The sequence below is a fragment of the Triticum dicoccoides genome, chromosome 5B, assembly GCF_002162155.2.
Source record: "Triticum dicoccoides isolate Atlit2015 ecotype Zavitan chromosome 5B, WEW_v2.0, whole genome shotgun sequence".
Lineage (NCBI taxonomy): Eukaryota > Viridiplantae > Streptophyta > Magnoliopsida > Poales > Poaceae > Triticum > Triticum dicoccoides.
This window is the reverse complement of record NC_041389.1, coordinates 59,743,103-59,764,625: the sequence shown is the minus strand read 5'-3', so window position 1 is coordinate 59,764,625 and position 21,523 is coordinate 59,743,103. Positions and strand designations below refer to the sequence as shown.

At 40.4% G+C, this 21,523-nt stretch overlaps 2 protein-coding genes across 2 annotated transcripts in view; one reads left to right on the top strand and one right to left on the bottom strand.

Annotated features, from left to right (window-relative positions):
- The window catches only part of LOC119307357, a 4,704-nt gene extending 3,291 nt beyond the window's left edge, over nt 1-1,413 (top strand). The window contains exon 2 of the mRNA XM_037583433.1: nt 989-1,413. Coding sequence (XP_037439330.1) covers nt 989-1,089 — 101 coding nt within the window. The 3' untranslated portion in view covers nt 1,090-1,413. The remainder of the gene's footprint in view (nt 1-988) is intronic.
- Nucleotides 1,414-2,978: 1,565 nt separating this feature from the next.
- On the bottom strand, nt 2,979-3,644 carry LOC119305174 (glutaredoxin-C1-like). Its single transcript, XM_037581770.1, has one exon. The coding sequence runs from the start codon at nt 3,557-3,559 to the stop codon at nt 3,248-3,250; it is 312 nt and encodes a 103-aa protein (XP_037437667.1). The 5' UTR covers nt 3,560-3,644; the 3' UTR covers nt 2,979-3,247.
- Between the last annotated feature and the right edge of the window lie 17,879 nt (nt 3,645-21,523).

Sequence of the window (21,523 nt, the reverse complement as noted above, 5' to 3'; positions counted from 1 at the left end):
CGTCACACCACAGGTCCACCCAGATGCCACCACTGCCTCTTATCCGCTGCCCGGAGTGCAACACCGGCAATGTGCTCTGGTTCGGCATGTAACTCTGTTTGAGCAGAACCAACCATGGTTGAGGAACATTTTCATCCTGGGCGTGCTGAACATGGTGCTAATGGCCATATGTTGTATGCACAAGTTCTGAAGCAACATGTTGTATTCGGTCAGAACTACAAGTAGAAGTTCTGAAAACTACCGCCCCCAATATCTAGTTCCAGCATCTGTAGTGGTTTCAGCAGTTCTAGCATTTGTAGTGGAGTCATCAGTTCCAGCTTATGTACTGGATTAGATGTAGTTCCAGCATGCAGTAGTTATCTCCTATGCATTCATTTGTATCACGTGTGTACCGTGTATGCATGCCGGTTTAGATGCAGAAAACGGGCTTTGTTAATGATGCATGCTGTCAATTAAGCTCGACGGATCGCTTGAGAGGATGAAAATGCATTTAACCCAAACCCACACACCGCACCTACCTCCCGCAGTGCACCGGCAATAATTCGTCGCTCTGGCAGCACAATACATACGCACAGACTAATGAATGCCGCAGCTGCCCATGCAGAACGTAAATCCACCCATCACCCAGAAACATTAATTCCCAGGTCGGGGGCTATCTCGCCCGTGTATTCATACGAGACTTAAATGCAACATGGGCCAGACGGCACGACGTATAACGAGTCTTATTCTCACCTTTGTGAATCATGCAGCGGCGTATTGCCAGAGGTCCTATTAAAATTAGGAATCGCGACGCGTGGGAGGACGGCCTCGATATTGGCTGCACGTGGCCGCATGTCCCAAAAATCCTCGTCCCATCTTGTTGCAAAAACAAACATTGTGGCATTATGCTCCATGGAAACCTTCAGGCAGAAATCAGCACTACGTGTAATTATTGTTGTATGAATCACATCTTTCTATCTGTTTATTGAAGAGTGTTCACTTTGTGCAGGGGTCAGTAAGGGCATCTCTCAGTGGGCAGCATTTTTCAGCAACATTCGATGGTACTACAGCAGGGTTACAATGCTATTCTTCATGGGTGCATCCTGTTGAACATGTACTCAATCTTCATGGTGGAATTTAGTAATTTATCTGTTTAGAGCAGCATTGATAAATAATACTCACCTGCGTGCCAAGAATCTTTTCATGTCTTGGATCCCAGACAAGTTTGTGATAATTCGTTGAGGAATTTTTATGGTACACCTTAGGCCTTGTTTGGTTAAACCTCTCCTGGAGGGGATTGGAGAGGTTTGGAGGGGATTGAGTGAGATTTTGACTTGTATGGGATTTAATCCACCCCAATCCACTTCAATCCCCTTCAATTTTGTTGCAACCGAACAAGCCCTTAGTAATGTACCTGCTGTCTTTGTGCTACGAGTGCATGTGCTCAGTGTGTAATAATTCAGACCGTGTGTATGGCTGATGGAACACATACACGTACGTAGCAGATTACGCACTTCGTTTTCATCTATAACTCTCACAAATCACCGCAATGGTAACACAAGTCTTTCCTTACTACACGATCGGACGCCGTGAGCTGGGAGCGATACGTTTTCCTCTCCCTGGCGGCTGCAACCCTAGCCGCCGCCAGGAGAGGCCGATCTTCCACCGCCGTTCTTCGGCGGCTCCCCTCCGCCGGCGACCTCGGTCGTCGGTGGCGAGGGGGCCGCCGGATCCACGCGCGTGGATTGATTTTACTTCCTCGTAGTTTAGGTTTTTAGGTTGTTCATCGTCGGTGGCGAAAAATGTTTCCTGCTTCGGTGGCGACGATGACGATGCTAAATAAATATTTTTCAGATCCTTTCCTGGCAAGGCCATCGGTCCTATGATTGGGGATGGATTTGAAAACTAGTCTGTTCAAGTAAGGATGGCGTGGCGGCGGCGGCATCCTCGTGATGGACCTGTGTCCTCGGGCTCCGCCGTTGCAACGGTGTTTGCTCCAGCGTCGGCATGGAGCTTGGGAGGTAGTCCAGGAGCGGATGCAGATTGTGGTCTGCATCGACGACATCTGGAAGACGGAACATCTGCTGGGCTCGTGGTTCGTGGATGGCAGGTATGGTTTCCTCCTTCGGCGTCTTAGTCGTGGTGGGGTGCTAGATCTGGAGTTCGGTGGCGTGTCCGGGGTGTTGCCCCGGTCTGATTCGTTCAACGGCAAAGGCTTCACTTTTGGTGAGCCACCTTGGAGGTCCGCAAAGCTGCATATCAGCGATGGAGCCGCGTCGAGCTCAGGTGAGGTGGTGATTTGTCATTCTTTTTTTCGGTGGCTGCTATGGTGGTGCCGGAGGCAGGTGACGGGCGTTGGTGTCAAGCTCAGAGATGTTCTACTATCTTTTCAGTTTTGTCTTGTCAGTTTTTACGTGACTTGTACTTTGTTATTTATGATGTGAATGAGACACGTATTACCATGCAAAAATAAAATAAAATCACCACAATGGTTGCGAGTATACAACAGAAGCGCCTTGGCGGCCGGCTAAAATGGACAAAAATAGCGGAGTAATGCTACATGCACGGACTCGTTATTATGGAATGAATGGATTATAATAGGTGGCAGTTTTTGTTTGGAGATTAGGAATGAGGTGGGCCAACCCCATGAAAATCAGGGGGTGAAGATTAATTAGTGTTGAGATGCCCATATTCATTCGTGCATCTAGGATTATCCAAAGTAGCGAACAATAGTACACCAATCATTTTGTTATGATTTGAATCACTGACCCCGATAACGCCCGAAAGTTCGGGATTTGGCATGTTTCTTATAGTTGTATATTATTGTTATTACAACTAGCATGTTGCATATATCAATCTAATTATATAATTGTATGAAAATATGCCAATGAACTTTTTGTACAACAAGCTACAAAGTGTTCGGAGAAGGCCGTACAGAGAGATCAATGATGCTTTTGTTGAAAACGACAAGTTCCACTTTTTGGTGCACTATCCAAATGTTGACGAGAAGGCACAACAGGACCTAAGTTTCATTATTCTTGCGCCCACTTTTGCATGATATTTTACATGTCTTTGTTGTCTGCAGGACCGGAAACTAGTTATTACATTCTGTAACACCTATACCGGACACGTCGACTTGCATGGTTTGCCTTAGTCTTCGTCATCACGTGATACAAGATAACAGAAACACGGAACATAGGTGTTGCGTGTATATTATTCTCCCGTGTCAGCTGCATGCGGCCGAATATCTACAAAGCCCTCCTGTGAGCTACACCCAGACAGCACCTGCATTACGAAGCAGTGGGACAAGCTTGCCGCTGAGGTGAAGGGACATGACCTTGTCGGTGCATCCGACGAGCCTGCCGCCGATGAACACCGCCGGCACGGCAGGGTTCCGGCCGATGAGTCTCACCAGTGCCTTCTCCATCTCCTTCCCCCTAGGGTCCTCGTCCAGTTCCACCATCATCGGGTTCGCCCCGAGATCCCGGAGGAGGCTCGTCACCGTGTGGCACATGCAGCAGGAGCTCATGCCGAAGATCACCACCGCCCGCTGCCCCGCTAGCCTCGTCACCTGCTCCATCAAGCTTAGTTCTAGTGCTAGTGCTAGTGAGCTCAATTAGGAGTACGATTGCTTGAGCTGTGCTGGCTTGCTTAGAGCTGGACATAGGGGAGCCTTGCATATATAGCCATGGAAATGTGCACCGGCAGGATGAGCTTCGAGCAATTTGACCGGAAAAAAGGTGATATGGGAGGGTTCGGATAAATCCTTACCTCCTTTAATTTGTGCGACTCCACGTATGGTATGGGTCTAGTGTGGAGCATCGAATATTTGCATTGCAATATGGTGATGCGGCGACCTGATACCAAAGGGGGAATGTATTGCTGATAAGGCCTGGAGCTCTGACTTTTTGTAAGTTCTCTTCTATCCTATTCGACAAGTCAGATGAGAGAGACTCGGAGAGAGATGCTGGTGATGATATCCATATGTTCTTGTGTATTCTGGCATAACTAACCAGGGTGGAGCTACAGGTCCATCCATTTTGTGCACAATTGTTTTCTTATACGAATCTAAAAAATCAAACTATATGAATCTCTATTTTTGCAGTTCAACAATATATTTGGACTGTAATATGTAAAAAATGATTTTTTGCAACATAAATACTTGAAGTGATATAGTTTGGCACAGCCAATTCACCGATCAATTTATATAAATACTCGAAAAAACATCGTTATTCATATTTATGCCAGCAAAAAAAAAATTCTCCACATTGCACTTCTAATGATTCATTGACGTGCAAAGTTCCAGATTTATATATTATTTTATTAGCGAATGACAAAAATAGAAGTTTATGTGAAGTGAGAATAGTAAGCTAGCGTAGATCTTAGAATTTTTTTTTGAGCATCAGTACAGACACAAGCGCTCATATACACGCGCATACACTCATTCCTATGAACGCACACACGCACACCCTACCCCTATGAGCACCTCCGAGAGACTGAGCCGGCATATCATCTTGAGATTTACGAAGCCACCGTAGGCGCCTCGTTGTCGACGGGAACGTCTCCTCCCACTGAAAGCGCATCGCCGGAAATCCAGAAATAAATCCAGGAATAATGCGAGCACCAGGATTTGAACCCTGGTGGGTTGGGGATACTACTGTCCACCTAACCAACTCAACCACAGGTTGATTCGCGTAGATCTTAGATTTTGATGCTCCAGGGTTTAGCTCTCACACATAATGGAGGGCTGTAGCTGCACCGGTTTAGAAAGTCCACCCTCTTAGAGCTACTCTCACAGACTCGTCATATCGCCCTAATCTCCATAATAATTGTTGTTATAGTGATTTTGGCTGAAAGACTACTCTAGTAGAGTTGCCATCCTGCTCTTAATCGCCATAGTCCGAGCCTTCATATTTGAGGTTGGTTGAGGCGATATAGCGCGCACTGCATCTACCCAAATATTGGTGCCACAGACATTTTGAGACGCGCACTCCCTTTCGCCGCTGCCTACATCCCTGCGTCACCTTCGTTTGGTGCCACGCCCAAAGCCCAGACCACTATGATTTGGACCGCTTACCGGGGTGTGTATAGAACACATCGTGTTTTACAGCATAACTCAAGTACCCAATAAATGGAAGGGAGTTAGGCTATAGCCTTCCTATGTCAGAAGGACTGTTTTCATACCTCTTACGCTTCACCACTGCTCCGCAACTTCTTCCCGCCATTCGTTCACGCCGCCTCTTTCTCTACGCGACCTCAAGGTGTTCAACGACTTGAGCGGAGGTAAACTTTTCGCAACCTTTTCTTGAAGATTTAGTTTGGCGGCTCATAGATTAGTGCATATGACAAAGGGTTCACGTTAGGTGTAGATGGATCTGATAGTGGAGCTAATGTTTTGATGATTCATCATCGAATTTGAGCTATGAGTCTGATAGTGAAATCATGATGCCGAAGAAGATGAGGTAATATTAATGGTTGTCTAATGGACATCGTCGACCACAATGAAGAGGAAGCGTATGTATCTGAGGTTGGTCGTGCGACATTTTGCCAGAACATAATCCAAGGCGGCAAGGGACTCATGCTCGACAATTCCGTGTCGGGTCGTACCTTCCCGTCTTACCTGTTTTGGTGACGCTTCCACATGATCAAATGGTTGTTCCGTCAAATTTCCGATGACATGGAAGCCAATGAACCTTTCTTCCAACAGCGGAGAAATGCCGGTCTCTGGGTTTCCCCCTTTCCAAAGGTGACCGCGGCACTTTAAATGATTGCATCTGGCTCTCCTGTAGATTCATGGGGTGACACTCTCTGATTTCTGAATATACAATCATCAAGTTCACGAAAGTGTATGGTGAAACTGTGGTGCTTGTTTATGAAGAGCAGTATCTATGAGCACCCAATGTCGAGGACACGACTAGGCTTGTTGCGATGCATGAATAAAATGGTTTGTCCCGGATGCTATGGAGTATTCATTGCATGCACTAGAAGTGGAGGAATTTTCCTACAGCTTGGCACGGCCAATTCACAATTCATTGCAACGATCCAACCATAATTTTGGAAGTTGTTGCCTTCGAAGATATGTGGATCTATCATTGCTACTATGGGTTGCCTGGATCCCACAAAGACATCAATGTACTGCAGAGGTCTCATATGTTTGCAAGGCTAGCTAGTGGTATTTCTCCACCCTGTAAATTCACGGTAAATGGTCATCACCAGGACCAAGGCTACTATCTAGGTGATGGCATCTATCCATCATGGCCAACATTTTTGAAGAAAATTTTCTAATCCTGAAAGCAGGAAACATAAGCATTTCTCCGAGTCGCAAGAAGGTCAGAGGAACACATCGATAGGGCACTTTGGAGTGCTGCAAGCAAGTTTTGCAATTGTCCAGGGGGCCTGCTTGTTTCTGGAGTAAGGAGTCTTGGCAAATATCATGACATGGTGTGTGATCTACACAACATGGTCATAGAGGATGAGAGGAATATGCCAAGCCCCACTGACTATGAAGATATTTGCACAATCGTCGAGCCTCGTAGGCACACATGCAACATTCAAGCATTTATTGAGGCGCACCGAAAGGTTGAAGACGAGGCCTCCCATGATCAGCTGAAGGACGATCTCATTAAGCATCATTGACAGCTTCTAGCTAGGAGATAGTCTATTTAAAATTCTTTACAATTAATTTCATTTAGGTGAACAATTTGCTCGATTGGATTATTTGTTGTATTTGGATTTTTTTACTTTTCTAATAATATATTTTAAGTTATGGAATCGTTTGATCTAAATGGTTGTACTAGTGTAGAAAGAAGAAACCATGAAAAATTATTAAGGCCACATTATGGCATCATTGTGTTTGTGCACGATATTCGTAGCCTCCAACAGCTGGGCGTCATAAGATATCTGTCAAAGGAAAGCAAGAAAGTGCGAGGAGAGTAGTGAGTTGCATGTGCTATCCATCCATTCAATTTTCTAGGCGTGGTAGTAACTTGTATGATAATTAAGATAATTCATACCTTTAAATAAATCACACATTATACATTTGAACAACTGGAGACTAGACATTTAGAACGGAAAAATTATTGGTTACATTTGAAAATAGTTTAGATCTTAGTTTCCATCATATTAAATCAACATATATATGATACGTCTCCAACATATCTATAATTTTTGATTGTTGCATGCTATTATATTATCTGTTTGGGATGTTTTATATGCATTTATATACTATTTTATATCATTTTTGAGACTAACCTATTAACCTAGAGCGCAGTGCCAGTTTCTGTTTTTTGCCTGTTTTAGAGTTTCGCAGAAAAGAAATACCAAACGGAATAAAACTTTTGCGATGATCTTTCTTGGACCGGAAGCAAACCAGGGGACTTGGAGAGGAAGTCGGAGACGCAACAAGGCGGCCACGAGGGTGGAGGACGCACCCAGGGGGTAGGGCGCGCCCCCTACCTCGTGGGCCCTCGGAGGTCTCCTGACCTAATTCTTTAATTCGCCCATATATACTCTTATACCCCAAAACCATCAGGGGGGCCACGAAAACACTTTTCCACCGCCGCAACCTTCTGTACCCGTGAGATCTCATCTAGGGGCCTTTTCCGGTGTCCTACTGGAGGGGGATTCGACCATGGAGGGCTTCTACATCAACACCATTGCCCTTCCGATGAAGCGTGAGTACACTACTAGGGAAAAGCTTATATGCAGACGCTTATAGTAGCGCGGGTTTATAACCCTCGCTACTGCTACTTACTAGTAGCGTGGGTTTTTACACCTCGCTACTACTAAGTTGATAGTAGTAGCGCGGATTAAGTTGATAGTAGTAGCGCGGATTTATAACCCTCGCTACTACTAAGCACTGTAGAGACCACTTAGTAGTAGCGAGGGTTATAAACCCGCGCTACTACTATCAACTTAGTAGTAGCGCAGGTTTATACCCCTCGCTACTAGTAAGTACAAGGTAGGTGAAATTCCCATATCCTCGGCCGAATCCCTCCTTTCTCCCTCACTCTCCCCCTCTCTCCATAGGCTCTCCCATGGTGATGTACACCTCCTCCTCCATGGCGCCCAATGAGTTCACCTCCTTGCGTTGCGTGCCTCCTACTCCATGGCGCCAAAAGAGGGAGGCCGCCTCGCGCCGCTGGCGTCCCGGAGCTCGCCGGTCCTCCCCGCATCTCCATGCCGCCTCGTCGGACCACCTCACCACCGGCGACGAGCCCTGGTGCACCCTCCATCTCATTCCTTTCTTCCTTGTTTCTCTTTTTCCCGCTCCATGTCCCTCCGATTTTACTCACCTGCCATGCCCATGCCTGCGCAGGTCGTCGACATGGCCAACGAGGAGCTCTCTGCCTTGGCCATGAAGAGGACCCTCACACCATCGTCTCGCTCTCCTCTGCACTAGATCTGGTCCCTCTACAACAGTCTTCGCTAGATCTGGTCTCTGCTGCCTATCCGCACCTCCGGCAACCCTTGTCGTCGCTGGATCGAACCATTGATACCATTGACAGCATGCACAGGGTCGAGATATTTTTTTGGTTTTTGAAATTAATAGTAGTAGCGTAGGTCACAGACACGTGCTACAGATAGTTAGAAGTAGCGCGTGTCGAACCTGTGCTACTACTAACACATGTACTAGCAGCACAGGATGCACCGTGCTACTGCTACTAGTTAGCCGTAGCACCGTAGTAGTAGCACAGCCACCCGCGCTACTACTAGATTTTAACCGCGCTACTACTAAGCTTTTTCATAGTAGTGGTAGTTTACCACAGACCTACAGGTCCATAGCTAGTAGCTATATGGCTTCTTCTCTCTCTTTGATTCTCAATACCATGTTCTGCTCGATGTTCTTGGAGATATATTTGATGTAATACTCTTTTGCGGTGTGTTTGCCGAGATCCGATGAATTGTGGATTTATGATAAGATTGTCTATGAATATTATTTGAGTCTTCTCTGAATTCTTATATGCATGATTTGATATCTTTGCAAGTCTCTTTGAATTATTGGTTTAGTTTGGCCTACTAAATTGGTTTTTCTTGCAATGAAAGAAGTGCAAAGATTTGGGTTCAATCTTGCGGCGTCCTTTCCCAGTGATAGTACGAGCAGCAAGGCACGTATTGTATTGTTGCCATCGAGGATAAAAAGATGGGCTTTTCATCATATTGCTTGAGTTAATTCCTCTACATCATGTCATCTTACTTAATGCGTTACTCTGTTCTTTATGAACTTAATACTCTAGATGCAGGCAGGAGTCGGTCGATGTGTGGAGTAATAGTAGTAGATACAGAATCGTTTCGGTCTACTTGACATGGACGTGATGTCTATGTTCATGATCATTGCCTTAGATATCGTCATAATTATGCGCTCTTCTATCAATTGCTCGGCAGTAATTTCTTCACCCACCGTATTATTTGCTATCTTGAGAGAAGCTACTAGTGAAACCTATGACCACCGGGTTTCTTTTCCATTATATTAAGTCTCTATTCCCTCATATTAGTTTCCAATCTACTATTTTGCAATCTTTTACTTTCCGATCTATAAAACAAAAATACCAAAAATATTTATTTTACCATTTACATATCTCTATCAGATCTCACTTTTGCAAGTAACTGTGAAGGGATTGACAACCCCTTTATCGCGTTGGGTGCAAGTTTGTTGATTGTTTGTGTAGTTATTCGGTGACTTGTGCGTTATCTCCTACTAGATTGATACCTTGGTTCTCAAACTGAGGAAAATACTTACTCTAGTTTGCTGCATCACCCTTTTCTCTTCATGGGAAAAATCAACGCAAGCTTAAGAAGTAGTAGTATATGTGTTAGATGTTATCAAAAACTAATTGGAATATAACTAAAGAATTCAGGTATAGCATACATGCATATGGTATCATGTGTTTTAGATTCCATCTCATCTTTTTGTGTTTACTGTATAACCCTCTAGGTCTCGTAGGATATAATGTTTTCAGGGAAAGCAAGGGAGTGTGAGGGTAGTAAATTGTGTCTACTGAAATATGTGTTAACTATTATAATCAAATCAAGTGGAACAATTGAAACATATATTAAATGTTTTTTGAAGTTAATTGAAATATAAATAAAATTTAAACAAAATTTCATTAATCTAAATAACATTTCAGAAGCTTGTTTCACACATTTTTCTTTCTTTCACATAATAAACAATTTCAGAGCCATTACACATAGTTTCGGAAATTTCATACAACTTTTACAATATAATTTGTATTCATTTCACAAATTACTATAACATATCGCTTATAGTTCAGAAAAACTTTCCAAGTATATTTCATAAGAAATTTACATACATTTAACACAAATTTCTATAATTTGTTCACTTTTTTTAATACATTGTAGCGACCCGACCCGAATGGATCGAAGTCTCCGTGCTTAAGTGTCATCTCTGGATCGGTATGCTGACACACATAGTACTCGAGGATTTATAACAGAGAGAAATCACATGTATAAAGTAATGAAAATACTATTACCTTAATCCATATAGCGGAAGTAACATCAAAGTTGTGGAGTCCCAACAACACCAATGGCAAAGTTGAGTGTAGACATCGTAACCCTAACGTATCACTTACTCGTCGTAAGATTCCTGCAACATGAGACATTTGCAGCCATGTAGGTCAGTACATTGAATGTACTGGCAAATTCACACCGTAGAATAATGATGAACAATATCTATCACTACATGCATATTTGGCTGGTGGAGGCTCTAAGTTTAATTTTTGCATAAAGCTAATCTTTTCCTACAACAAAGGAATAAATTTATTTAACTACTCCCAAGTTATCCCAATATTTGAGAAGGTTCCCCCAACTCAAATCCCAATTAAAAGTATCATCATTAAACCCAATTCAATTAATTAAATAAAGAGTGATGGATTAACAAAATATTCACTTCTAGATACTCTAAATTTGTCCATAACTGAGGACATGTCTAACCATGATTAGTTTATACACTCTACAGAGGTTACGCACTTTACCCCACAAGACTCAATCGCCTCCCTTGAAGTCCTTGCACTGCCTGGTGTTTGAGAATGGGATGACCGAGACACAGTCTTTCTGAAGCATTTACTCTCTACTCCGGGTAGACCGGTACACCTACAATCCTCCTACTTCTGCTAGTCCACCTCTTCGAGAGCTCATACAACTTACTTAACTATGCCAGAGCCCATAATGGCTTGTGGCTGCACATGGAAGTTTCTAGGCATGAAATATCATATGATCCTTTTGAGTCTGGGTGACATTCCGTAGGGTAATCACATGGGTACTCTGGGATTTCCTTGGGCAAGCACTGGATTCTCTAGGTGCCCGGGCAAGCCACTGGGTTCTCCAGGGTGCCCCAACCATTCCATCCATATGTGTGTTAAAGTTGCCACCTTATGTTGTCCAAAACTAATATCTCTCTCAACTTGCATGGATCACACATACCAATCCCCGTCTACAAGCATGACTAAGCAATATATGAGCATAACGTATAAACCCGGGGTGTTTCAAGGATCATAGGTTCCTACCTCATGAACTACATAGCAATGAACACCTGTTCCCAATCCTACTCATGCAATTTTTGAGGGGTGTATCTAATGCAAGTAAAACTGGGTATAGGAAGAGTATGATCAAAGTATGAACTTGCCTTGTACTATTAATGAAGATCCTTTGCACTCATAATTCCTGATAGTTCTACTCGTCACACTCCGTTCAATCTATCGTGAGCAAGCAATTACATACATAAGCACTCAAGCAAAAGATGCAAAAGGAAAAATCGAGGAAAGATCCAAATAAAACTCGGAAACAAGCAAATAACGAATCTAAACAGAAAACATTTTTTTAAAATTATTATATTTACGTGGATTTGATCTTAACAGTAGGTACATGTGATTAGCTACGATTTTCAAAAAGAATCAACTCAAACAGAGTCACGAAACTCAAGAAACAGACGAAACAAGATCGAATACTAATCTGAACTAAACTCAAATTTTAAATTGTCAGTTCAAGTTGGTTTACTGGACAGAGGGGATCATTACAAAGATTTATGCGTTGGTTTCATCGAAAACGGATGTATGGATAAAAAGATAATGTGATCAAAAGAAGTTTGAGTATGAATCTGAACAAATTTCGAAATTTGAGAGTTGCAAAAAGTTTATTTGATAGATTCACTAGATAGGTGGAATCAAGATAAAAATATTGGCGTTGGTTTCGTCTAATTTGGGAACGAGTAAAAAATTATGACTATTTAAAAAATCAGGACCAAGCTGTTTTACGAAAGAAAAAAAGGCTATGGCTAAAAAAATTCACGTCTTAAAATGTAAATAGAGGAACTAATTTATAAATCTAATTATTCTACTGTACACTAGTCTAAAAAATAATAAGCTATTGAAGTATAAAAAAGATACGACGAAAGGTACCTTTAAGATAGAAAAAACTGACTTCGAAGAAAGGAGACAACTTCTAGAAGTTCCGTCGAAGAGAAGAAATATATTTTTCAGCTATTCAAACCAAAACATTGATTTAACCCGCAGTGAATGATTTTTGAAGGCTCTACGGGTCTATATTTATAGGTGGAAAATAGATTTAGGGGTCAAAGGCTAGGCAATGTGAGACTAAATGTAGACAAACAGATAAAACGAAGGGAATCGGCTAAAAAGCACCACGGGCCGGCTGTGCGCACGTTGCAGTTTTTTTTTTGGCCAAAGGTAAAAGAAAAAAAACTGAGAAGGAAATTGCTGGCTGGGCCTGGCCCATGTAGGAAAGAAAAAAATGAGGCGCCGCTGCCCCTATGCTGCGCATGTTGGCTACATATAGTTACGGCGTACGCACATTTTTTATATAAAAACAGAAAAAAACTAAATAATGAAAATAAAATAAAAATTTATATATGCATACTATATATCAAAATTTTCAGAAAAAGATTTTCTAAATGATGAACATATTTTTAGCGGCAAATAAATTCCGCAAAAATTTAAATAAACTGAACAGTGCTACTATTGGAATAAAACCCAATAAAACTCATTTCTAAAATAACAAAATGATTTCAAATTTATTTCTCTCCAATTTTCTATTGTAGGGAATCATTTTAACCTACTTTCTATATATTTTATTTTTGGAGAAAAATAATTTGAATAAAACCCAAATAACTCCAAGTTGAAAATAATTTCAAAGGAACTTTAAATTTGATTCTTTTAAACTTCCAACTCATATTTCATACAATTTGAAGAAGTCATTTTATCTTCTCTCATGAAAATCATTGAGTTGCATAAAGTTTCTGAATTGGAAATATTTCCAAATGAAATTCAGTTTTTTTTCCAAAACCCTTTTCATTTATAATGGAAGAAGTCATGTCATTTTCTCTCTAGGATTTTGTATTTGAAAAGAATTTGAATTCATGGAGTTCATAAATGCAAGGTGAAATTTTGGGAAAGTCATTTCATTCCCTCTCATTTAACTTTCAAAAAGTTTCAAATTTCAGTCAATTTCACACAAACAACCACACCACAATCAAACAAACAATGAAAACTATTTATTTAATATAATATTCCAAAATTTAGAATTTTGGGATGTTACAAACCTACCACCCTTAAAATGAATCTCGCCCTCGAGATTCAGAGAGGCTAGCAAGAATTAGGTTGGGTTCGTGGGTCTCCTAAAAATCCATTGATCGTCACAGAGGGTGTGGGGTGCTACCAGCCTTAGAAACATGGTTACGGTTCCATCAAAACTCATACACTCCATCCTTATTGCTGACAGTGTCGATCTTCTCAGATCTGCAGGATAATTCCTACTCTGAGGCTCTTCTGGTAATGGCATAATCTTTTTCCTCGATTCTTGTGCCCATTTCATCTTGGTATGGTTCCTGTGTGACTAGGTCTTCTTATCTGACAGGTCCGACACCAATACTAAACAACTATCGATATCTCATGGCGGTTAATAGTTTATGGTTTCTCCTGTAGGAAATGGGTCTGGGCATCACTCTCACCGTATGACCTACGATTGGCAACAGTTGCCTTGTACAAGGGGAAAAATTGTCATACCATTCTAAGGTTCAAACAATGTTTTGATTGTCGTCTCCCTACTATGGGTATGTCACTTAGATTTACCATCCCATATAACAGAGGCAAATAATAAGAGTAAGTCGGCACAGTGATCAATCCATTCCGCACCCAAATCAGTACCTTGTATATGGTTTAGTGAATCTCGCTTTCTAACACTCGGTCATCCTCACAAGCATTGCAGAATTTCTCTTGTCGATGAACCAAGTTCGGAGAATCCATTGATTTCTGCAAGCCAAACAAACATCTATCGTTTCTTCACAACTCTCAGGTTTTGCGTAAACTCCTATAACATCGTCTGTTGATAAAGTCGTAACTTCTTCCAGGGTTTTTCCTTCAGCAAGAGTGTGCTTGCTTCTTGGCAGGTCCTGGAGCATGTGGGTTATGGCCATCTCATCCCTTTTATAACTTCAACTCATCCTGGGGTTACAATTGCTCCATATTACCAACATTATACCTCCTTCATACCCAATAGTACTTCATCCCTTCATATTCTTGGGGTATCCCACATATCAAGATAAAACTCATACTTATTTTGTCCGAAGTGCACTCTGTGGAATATCATTTTCTTTTCCAGGGGTCAAGGGTCCTCACAGTTACTACCACCCTTGCAATGCACAAACTCATCTATAGACCATATTTCTCATATCCTCGAAAATGGTCAAAATCTTTCTTCATAGAGTAACAACTCATACAATCCAATTCAGTACCAACGATGCTAACTTTAATGATTCCCAAATTATTACAATCTCCTGCATTTCCATTACATGGCTCAACTCAACACCTCAATATAAAAGAATTATTCCCACTACTACTACTATATTTCTTTTGTTGCAAACTCAAGTATTTAGCACAAGCCTCCTTCTCTTTGGGACAATATCTAGCAAAGTGCCCTGCTTCATTATAGGAGAAACATATTACTTCTGTCAAGTCTCGTGGTTTTCTTGTGATTACATAGCCTCCTTGGGTCCCCGGCTTCCTTTTTGGGCAACCACTGAAGTAGTGCCCTGAATCTTTGCACCTGAAACATGTGATATGAATCAGGTCCTTCTTTGTAGAAATTGGGTTGTTTCTGGAATCCAATCTATTTCTCTTCCTGGACTTTTTCGTGCCAATCGGGGCTTCTATTTCCTGTGGGTCATACCCTACTTCCACTGTTGGGAATACTACTAGATCCCCCTTCAGACAATTCTGGGAGATGTGTCCTTCTTCTCCACATGAATAACAAGACTTGGTGTAGGGTTTAATTGGGTTTTCTTCGGGTGTGTCCTCCACCTCTTCCTTCGTCACTGGTTCTTCTAAAAATTCCATGAGTGCTCCTTTCATTGCTTCTTTCTTATGTTGGATGGTTCTTTGTATCATGGGGTAAATGTGACACTGAGCAGGGTAGTGGGTAGTCCCTTCACACAAGAAACAAGTAATTTTCCTAGTTGGGCATTCTTCAGCTGGGTGACTTTCTTCACAATGAGGGCATTCATCCTTGTGTTCTTTATGGTTGTGTCCTATTTCTCCACAGAGCTTGCATGCAAGGTTTCTTCATATCATTTCCATAAGGCTTCGATTTCTGGGACACAAGCCAAGACTTTAGCAGAGTCAACTTAAATTCTTCCCAAGTGGTTACTCTTTGCCATCCATTGATGGTTTGGTACATCCTCCACCAAGTAGCAGCACCTCTTTCAAAGCACTGAAGATCATGCTGGGCCATATCCTTTCCGGCTATAGTGTTATTCTTCATGTGATCTTCGATGTTCTGAATCCATCGGTCCGTCTCCAATTGAATTATCGGTTCAGAAAATATGAGTTCATCTCCATTCATCCCCTATTGGTTCCATGGGTTTTGGATAAGGACGAGATAAGGTTGGACAGAGAGAGAGGGATACACACAATACAAACAATAGTTTTAAAGAGACGGGTTTTATTTTGTGGCGTTCGGAAAAACATCAAACAAAAGATAGCTCATGATCGTCGCATCTAACGTAAGTATATAACATGGTTTGGTCTTCTAAAGGTCAATAAATCTTCGAAGTCGTCCCACTCTTCAAATCTTCAGTGTATCTTGAGGTTTTTCTCTTCCAGCTTGGCTACTTTCAGCTTCCGGGTTCTGAGCTCTTTACGAAATGCTTCCTTGTCGAATAAGGCTTCCAGAAGTTTCATTCGAAAATTCTTGAGATAATACTCCAGTTTCGGGTGATACACCAGCTAAGGTGGAAACTTCATCTTTTGCTCGTTCGGTACGACGATAGGTGCTCCATTAGCCTTCTGCTATCCAATCCTTTTGAAGAAATGCATGCTTAACGAAGCATGGTGACGATAGCACAAGCGAGCGATATCATCGCAGATAGTTGTAACTTATGCTCATGTCTCTGCTATGAGCTATCATTCCGTAGTTGATATCTCTTGTCTTGGGGTTTTCTTGACGAGCAAAAACTTGAGTCTTGCCGCTACATGTTCTGGTCTTTCTCTGACACACCTTCATCGCAGGTATCGGCAACTTCAATAGTCTGACAAACTCCATAAGGGCTGGACCACAGGGAAAATCTTCATAGCGTTGTCTTTGGTTCAGGGTGAAGCTCTTCCTCTATAATATGGAAGCCAGGGGTTCTTCAGAAAAAAATTCTTAAATGGATCCTATCAGAGCCTTCCAAGTCACTTCACTCTGGGAATTCTTCAGAGCCTTCAAATTCTCCAAGTCATTGGAGTCTTCAACTGTTGTAGTTTCAATTATTCTAATGCACGGCAAAATCCTCTTTATTAAGAAATGGCCTTAGTTGTCTGAATTCTTGTCCTTTTTGGAGTGGTCTCATGAGTCGAATCTCCGTGTGGTCAAAAAAGGGGGAAATGGGTTAGTCTAACTATTTGAGATGAGAGGAAAGTATTTGGTAAAGCTTTAGAAAAGATGAGAGTTAGAGGATCTCTTTTGAAAATAAGGTTTTAGAGAAATCCTTTCCTATGGGCTTGCCAGTTTCTAGGGGTCACGTCCTATAGTCAACATGTGCTCTGATACCATCTTGTAGCGACCCGACCCGAATGGATCGAAGTCTCTGTGCTTAAGTATCATCCCTGGATCGGTATGCTGACACACACAGTACTCGAGGATTTATGGCAAAGGTAAATCACATGTATAAAGTAACGTAAATACTATTACCTCAATCCATATAGCGGAAGTAACATCAAAGTTGTGGAGTCCCAACAACACCAACGTCAAAGTTGAGTGTATACATCGTAACCTTAACGTATCACTTACTCGTCGTAAGATTCCTGCAACATGAGACATTGCAGCCATGTAGGTTAGTACATTGAATGTACTGGCAAATTCACACCGTAGAATAATGATGAACAATATCTATCACTACATGCATATTTGGCTGGTGAAGGCTCTAAGTTTAGTTTTTGCATAAAGCTATTTTTTTCCTACAACAAAGGAATAAATTTATTTAACTACTCCCAAGTTATCCCAATATTTGAGAAGGTTCCCCCAACTAAAATCCCAATTAAAAGTATCATCATTAAATCCAATTCAATTAATTAAATAAAGAGTGACGAGATCAACAAAATATTCACTTCCAGATACTCAAAATTTGTCCATAACCGGGGACACGGCTAACCATGATTAGTTTATACACTCTACAGAGGTTGCGCACTTTACCCCACAAGACTCGATCGCCTCCCTTGAAGTCCTCGCACTGCCTGGTGTTTGAGAACTAGATGACCGAGACACAGTCTTTCTGAAGCATTTACTCTCTACTCTGGGTAGACCGGTACACCTACAATCCCCCTACATCTGCTAGTCCACCTCTTCGAGAGCTCATACAACTCACTTAGCTATGCCAGAGCCTATAATGGCTTGTGGCTGCACACGAAAGTTTCTAGGCATGAAATATCATATGATCCCTTTGAACCTGGGTGGCATTCCGTAAGGTAATCACACGGGTACTTCGGGATTCCCTTGGGCAAGCACTGGGTTCTCCAGGTGCCCGGGCAAGCCACTGGGTTCTCCAAGGTGCCCCAACCATTCCACCCAGATGTGTGTTAAAGTTGCCACCTTATGTTGTCCAAAACCAATATCTCTCTCAACTTGCATGGATCACACATACCAATCCCCGTCTACAAGCATGACTAAGCAATATATGAGCATAACGTATAAACCCGGGGTGTTTCAAGGATCATAGGTTCATACCTCATATTGTACATAGCAATGAACACCTGTTCCCAATCCTACTCATGCAATTTTTTAGGGGTGTATCTAATGCAAGTAAAACTGGGTAGGAAGAGTATGATCAAAGTATGAACTTGCCTTGTACTGTTAATGAAGATCCTTTGCACTCATGATTCTAGATAGTTCTACTCGTCATACTCCGTTCAATCTATCATGAGCACGCAATTACATACATAAGCACTCAAGCAAAAGATGCAAAAGGGAAAATCGAGGAAAGATCCAAATAAAACTCGGAAACAAGCAAGTAACGAATCTAAACAGGAAACAAATTTTTAACATCATTATATTTACGTGGATTTGATCTTAACAGTAGGTACATGTGATTATCTACGATTTGCAAAAAGAATCAACTTAAATGGAGTTACGAAACTCAAGAAACAAACGAAACAAGATCGAATACTAATTTGAACTAAACTCAAATTTTCAATTGTCAAAAGGATGTTCAAGTTGGTTTACTGGACAGAGGGGATCGTTACAAAGATTTATGTGTTGGTTTCATCGAAAATAGATGTATGGATAAAAAGATAATATGACCAAAAGAAGTTTGAGTATGAATCTAAACAAATTTCAAAATTTAAAAGTTGGAAAAAGTTTATTTGATAGATTCACTAGATAGGTGGAATCAAGACGAAAATGTTGTCGTTGGTTTCGTCTAATTTAGATGAACGAGTAAAAAATTATGGCTATTTGAAAAATCAGGACCAAGCTGTTTTACGAAAGAAAAAGGGCTATGGCTAAAAGAGTTCTAGTCTTAAAATGTAAATAGAGGGACTAATTTATAAATCTAATTATTCTACCGTACACTAGTCTAAAAAATAATAAGCTAGTGAAGTATAAAAAAGATGCGAAGAAAGGTACCTTTTAAGATAGAAAATAATGGCTTCGAAAAAAAGAGACAACTTCTAGAAGTCCCACCGAAGAGAAGAAATATATTTTTCAGCTATTCAAACCAAAATATTGATTTAACCGCAGTGAATGATTTTTGAATGCTCTACGACTCTATATTTATAGGTGGAAAAGAAGTTTAGGGGTTAAAGGCTAGGCAATGTGGGACTAAACGTAGACGAACAGATAAAACAAAGGGAATATCATGGGCTAAAAAGCACCACGGGTCGGCCGTGCGCACGTTGCAGTTTTTTTTGGCCAAAGGAAAAAGAAAAAGAAAACAGAGAAGGAAATTGCTGGCTGGGCCTGGCCCATGTAGGAAAGAAAAAAATGGGGCGCCGCTGCCACTATGCTGCGCATGTGGGCTACATATAGTTACGGCATACGCACACTTTTTTTTATATAAAAGAGAAAAAAAAGACTAAGTAACGAAAATAAAATAAAACTATATATAGGCATATTATATATCAAAATTTTAAAAAAAAGATTTCCTAAATGATGAACATATTTGTAGCGGCAAATAAGTTCCACAAAAAATCAAATATATTGAACAGTGCTATGGTTGCAATAAAACCCAACAAAAATCATTTTTAAAATACCAAAATGATTTTAAATTTATTTCTCTCCAATTTTATATTGTAGGGAATCATTTTACCCTACTTTCCGTATATTTTATTTTTGGAGAAAAATAATTTGAATAAAACCCAAATAACTCCAAATTGAAAATAATTTCAAAGGGACTTTAAGTTTGATTCTTTTAAACTTCCAACTCATATTTCATATCATTTGAAGAAGTCATTTTATCTTCTCTCATGAAAATCATTGAGTTGCATAAAGTTTCTGAATTAGAAATATTTCCAAATGAAATTCAATTTTTTTTCAAAACCCTTTTCATTTATAATGGAAGAAGTCATGTCATCTTCTCTCTAGGCTTTTGTATTTGAAAAGAATTTGAATTCATGGAGTTCATAAATGCAAGGTGAAATTTTGGGAAAGTCATTTCATTCCCTCTCATTTAACATGACACCTCATCAAATCCACTATTTGTATTTCTCACAAAATGCATGAGAAATGCTACTTATAATCTTTAAAGTAATTCAACTACATAATAGGCGAATACAAAAAAAATCATATGTATATTCCCTTTACATTCTCATATTCAAATTCCAGACAATGAGCTTTCATCAAATTATAATGCAATAAATTACCGCAACAATGCACGTGATATCATCTAGTCCTAGTGACAATCAAAACTTTAGTTGCACGAATTTCACTTTGTTTTCATATATATGACACCAAATTTAGTAACACATTATCAGCTTTTGCAAGTAATTGACAAAAAGCAAGTAACACTTTTTCACTTTTCAATGACAATTTAGAAGTATCACTTTCAAGTTTCCGGGGTTTACGTGAGCCAGGGGCGAGAAATGAAGGAGGTGCTTGGGGGTTCAACATGCCGAGGATACACACAGAACCTAGGGCGTGGGGATCGGCGCTTGGGCCATATGGTCCTTGCAGCTCCACTTTTTGGCGATGATCCCTCTTTTGACGAAAAAATAATCCATGATTTTTTTCTTAATTTTACGACTTTCAAAAAGTACCTGCTTTTCCTATAACCAAAGGCACATAAAGCATCAACTCTCACTTTGGCACTCTTTTAGTATGTTAGTCCAAAGAAATGATGAAACATTGCATATTTGATACAACTACAACACGAACCTCAAATGAAATAGATACATTTAGGATGTATTAGCATACACCATAGTGTCTTCATTTTTAATATGACAATTTAGTAGATTGATATCTTTTGAAAAAAAAATCCATTTTTGAAATTTTCATATATTTGAATTCTTGACAACAAGAAACTAGAACAAGACCAATTTTGGAGTTGTTTCAATCTACTTTGAATTTCATTGTTCTAAACATATTTCAATTCTCAATAATACATTATTGAGATTTGTAAAAAACAGTCAATGTGTGAAATCTTACCAAAATTATAGAAACTGGTCTTAAGTTGTTTGAAAAAATTTAAATTGTTCTGAAAGTGTGTGGAATATTCTTCAAAAATTTATTGATGTATTTTGAACTAATTGAAAATGTATGAAATAATTTAGTGTTTTTGAGTTACCTATATATGTATAAAATAACTGAAATGTGTGTGTCGAATATTTTTTAAATTGATTGTTGAAAGTTTGCATTCCTAGATACAAATCCAAATACTCATCAATCTTCACATATCAATTATTCAAACAAAAAAGTACCATGATTTATGTGTGTAATTATTTTACTGAGATTTTATAAGTTGAGAGACGTTCCTCGGGCTTCCAAATACACTAGTCAATATGTGATGTAAATGTGTCCGTTATTCAGGTCTAAAACCCACTTTTCA

Excerpts from the sequence above, each read along its gene's own strand:
- LOC119305174 (XM_037581770.1), bottom strand. The coding sequence starts at position 3,559 with ATGGAGCAGGTGACGAGGCTAGCGGGGCAGCGGGCGGTGGTGATCTTC.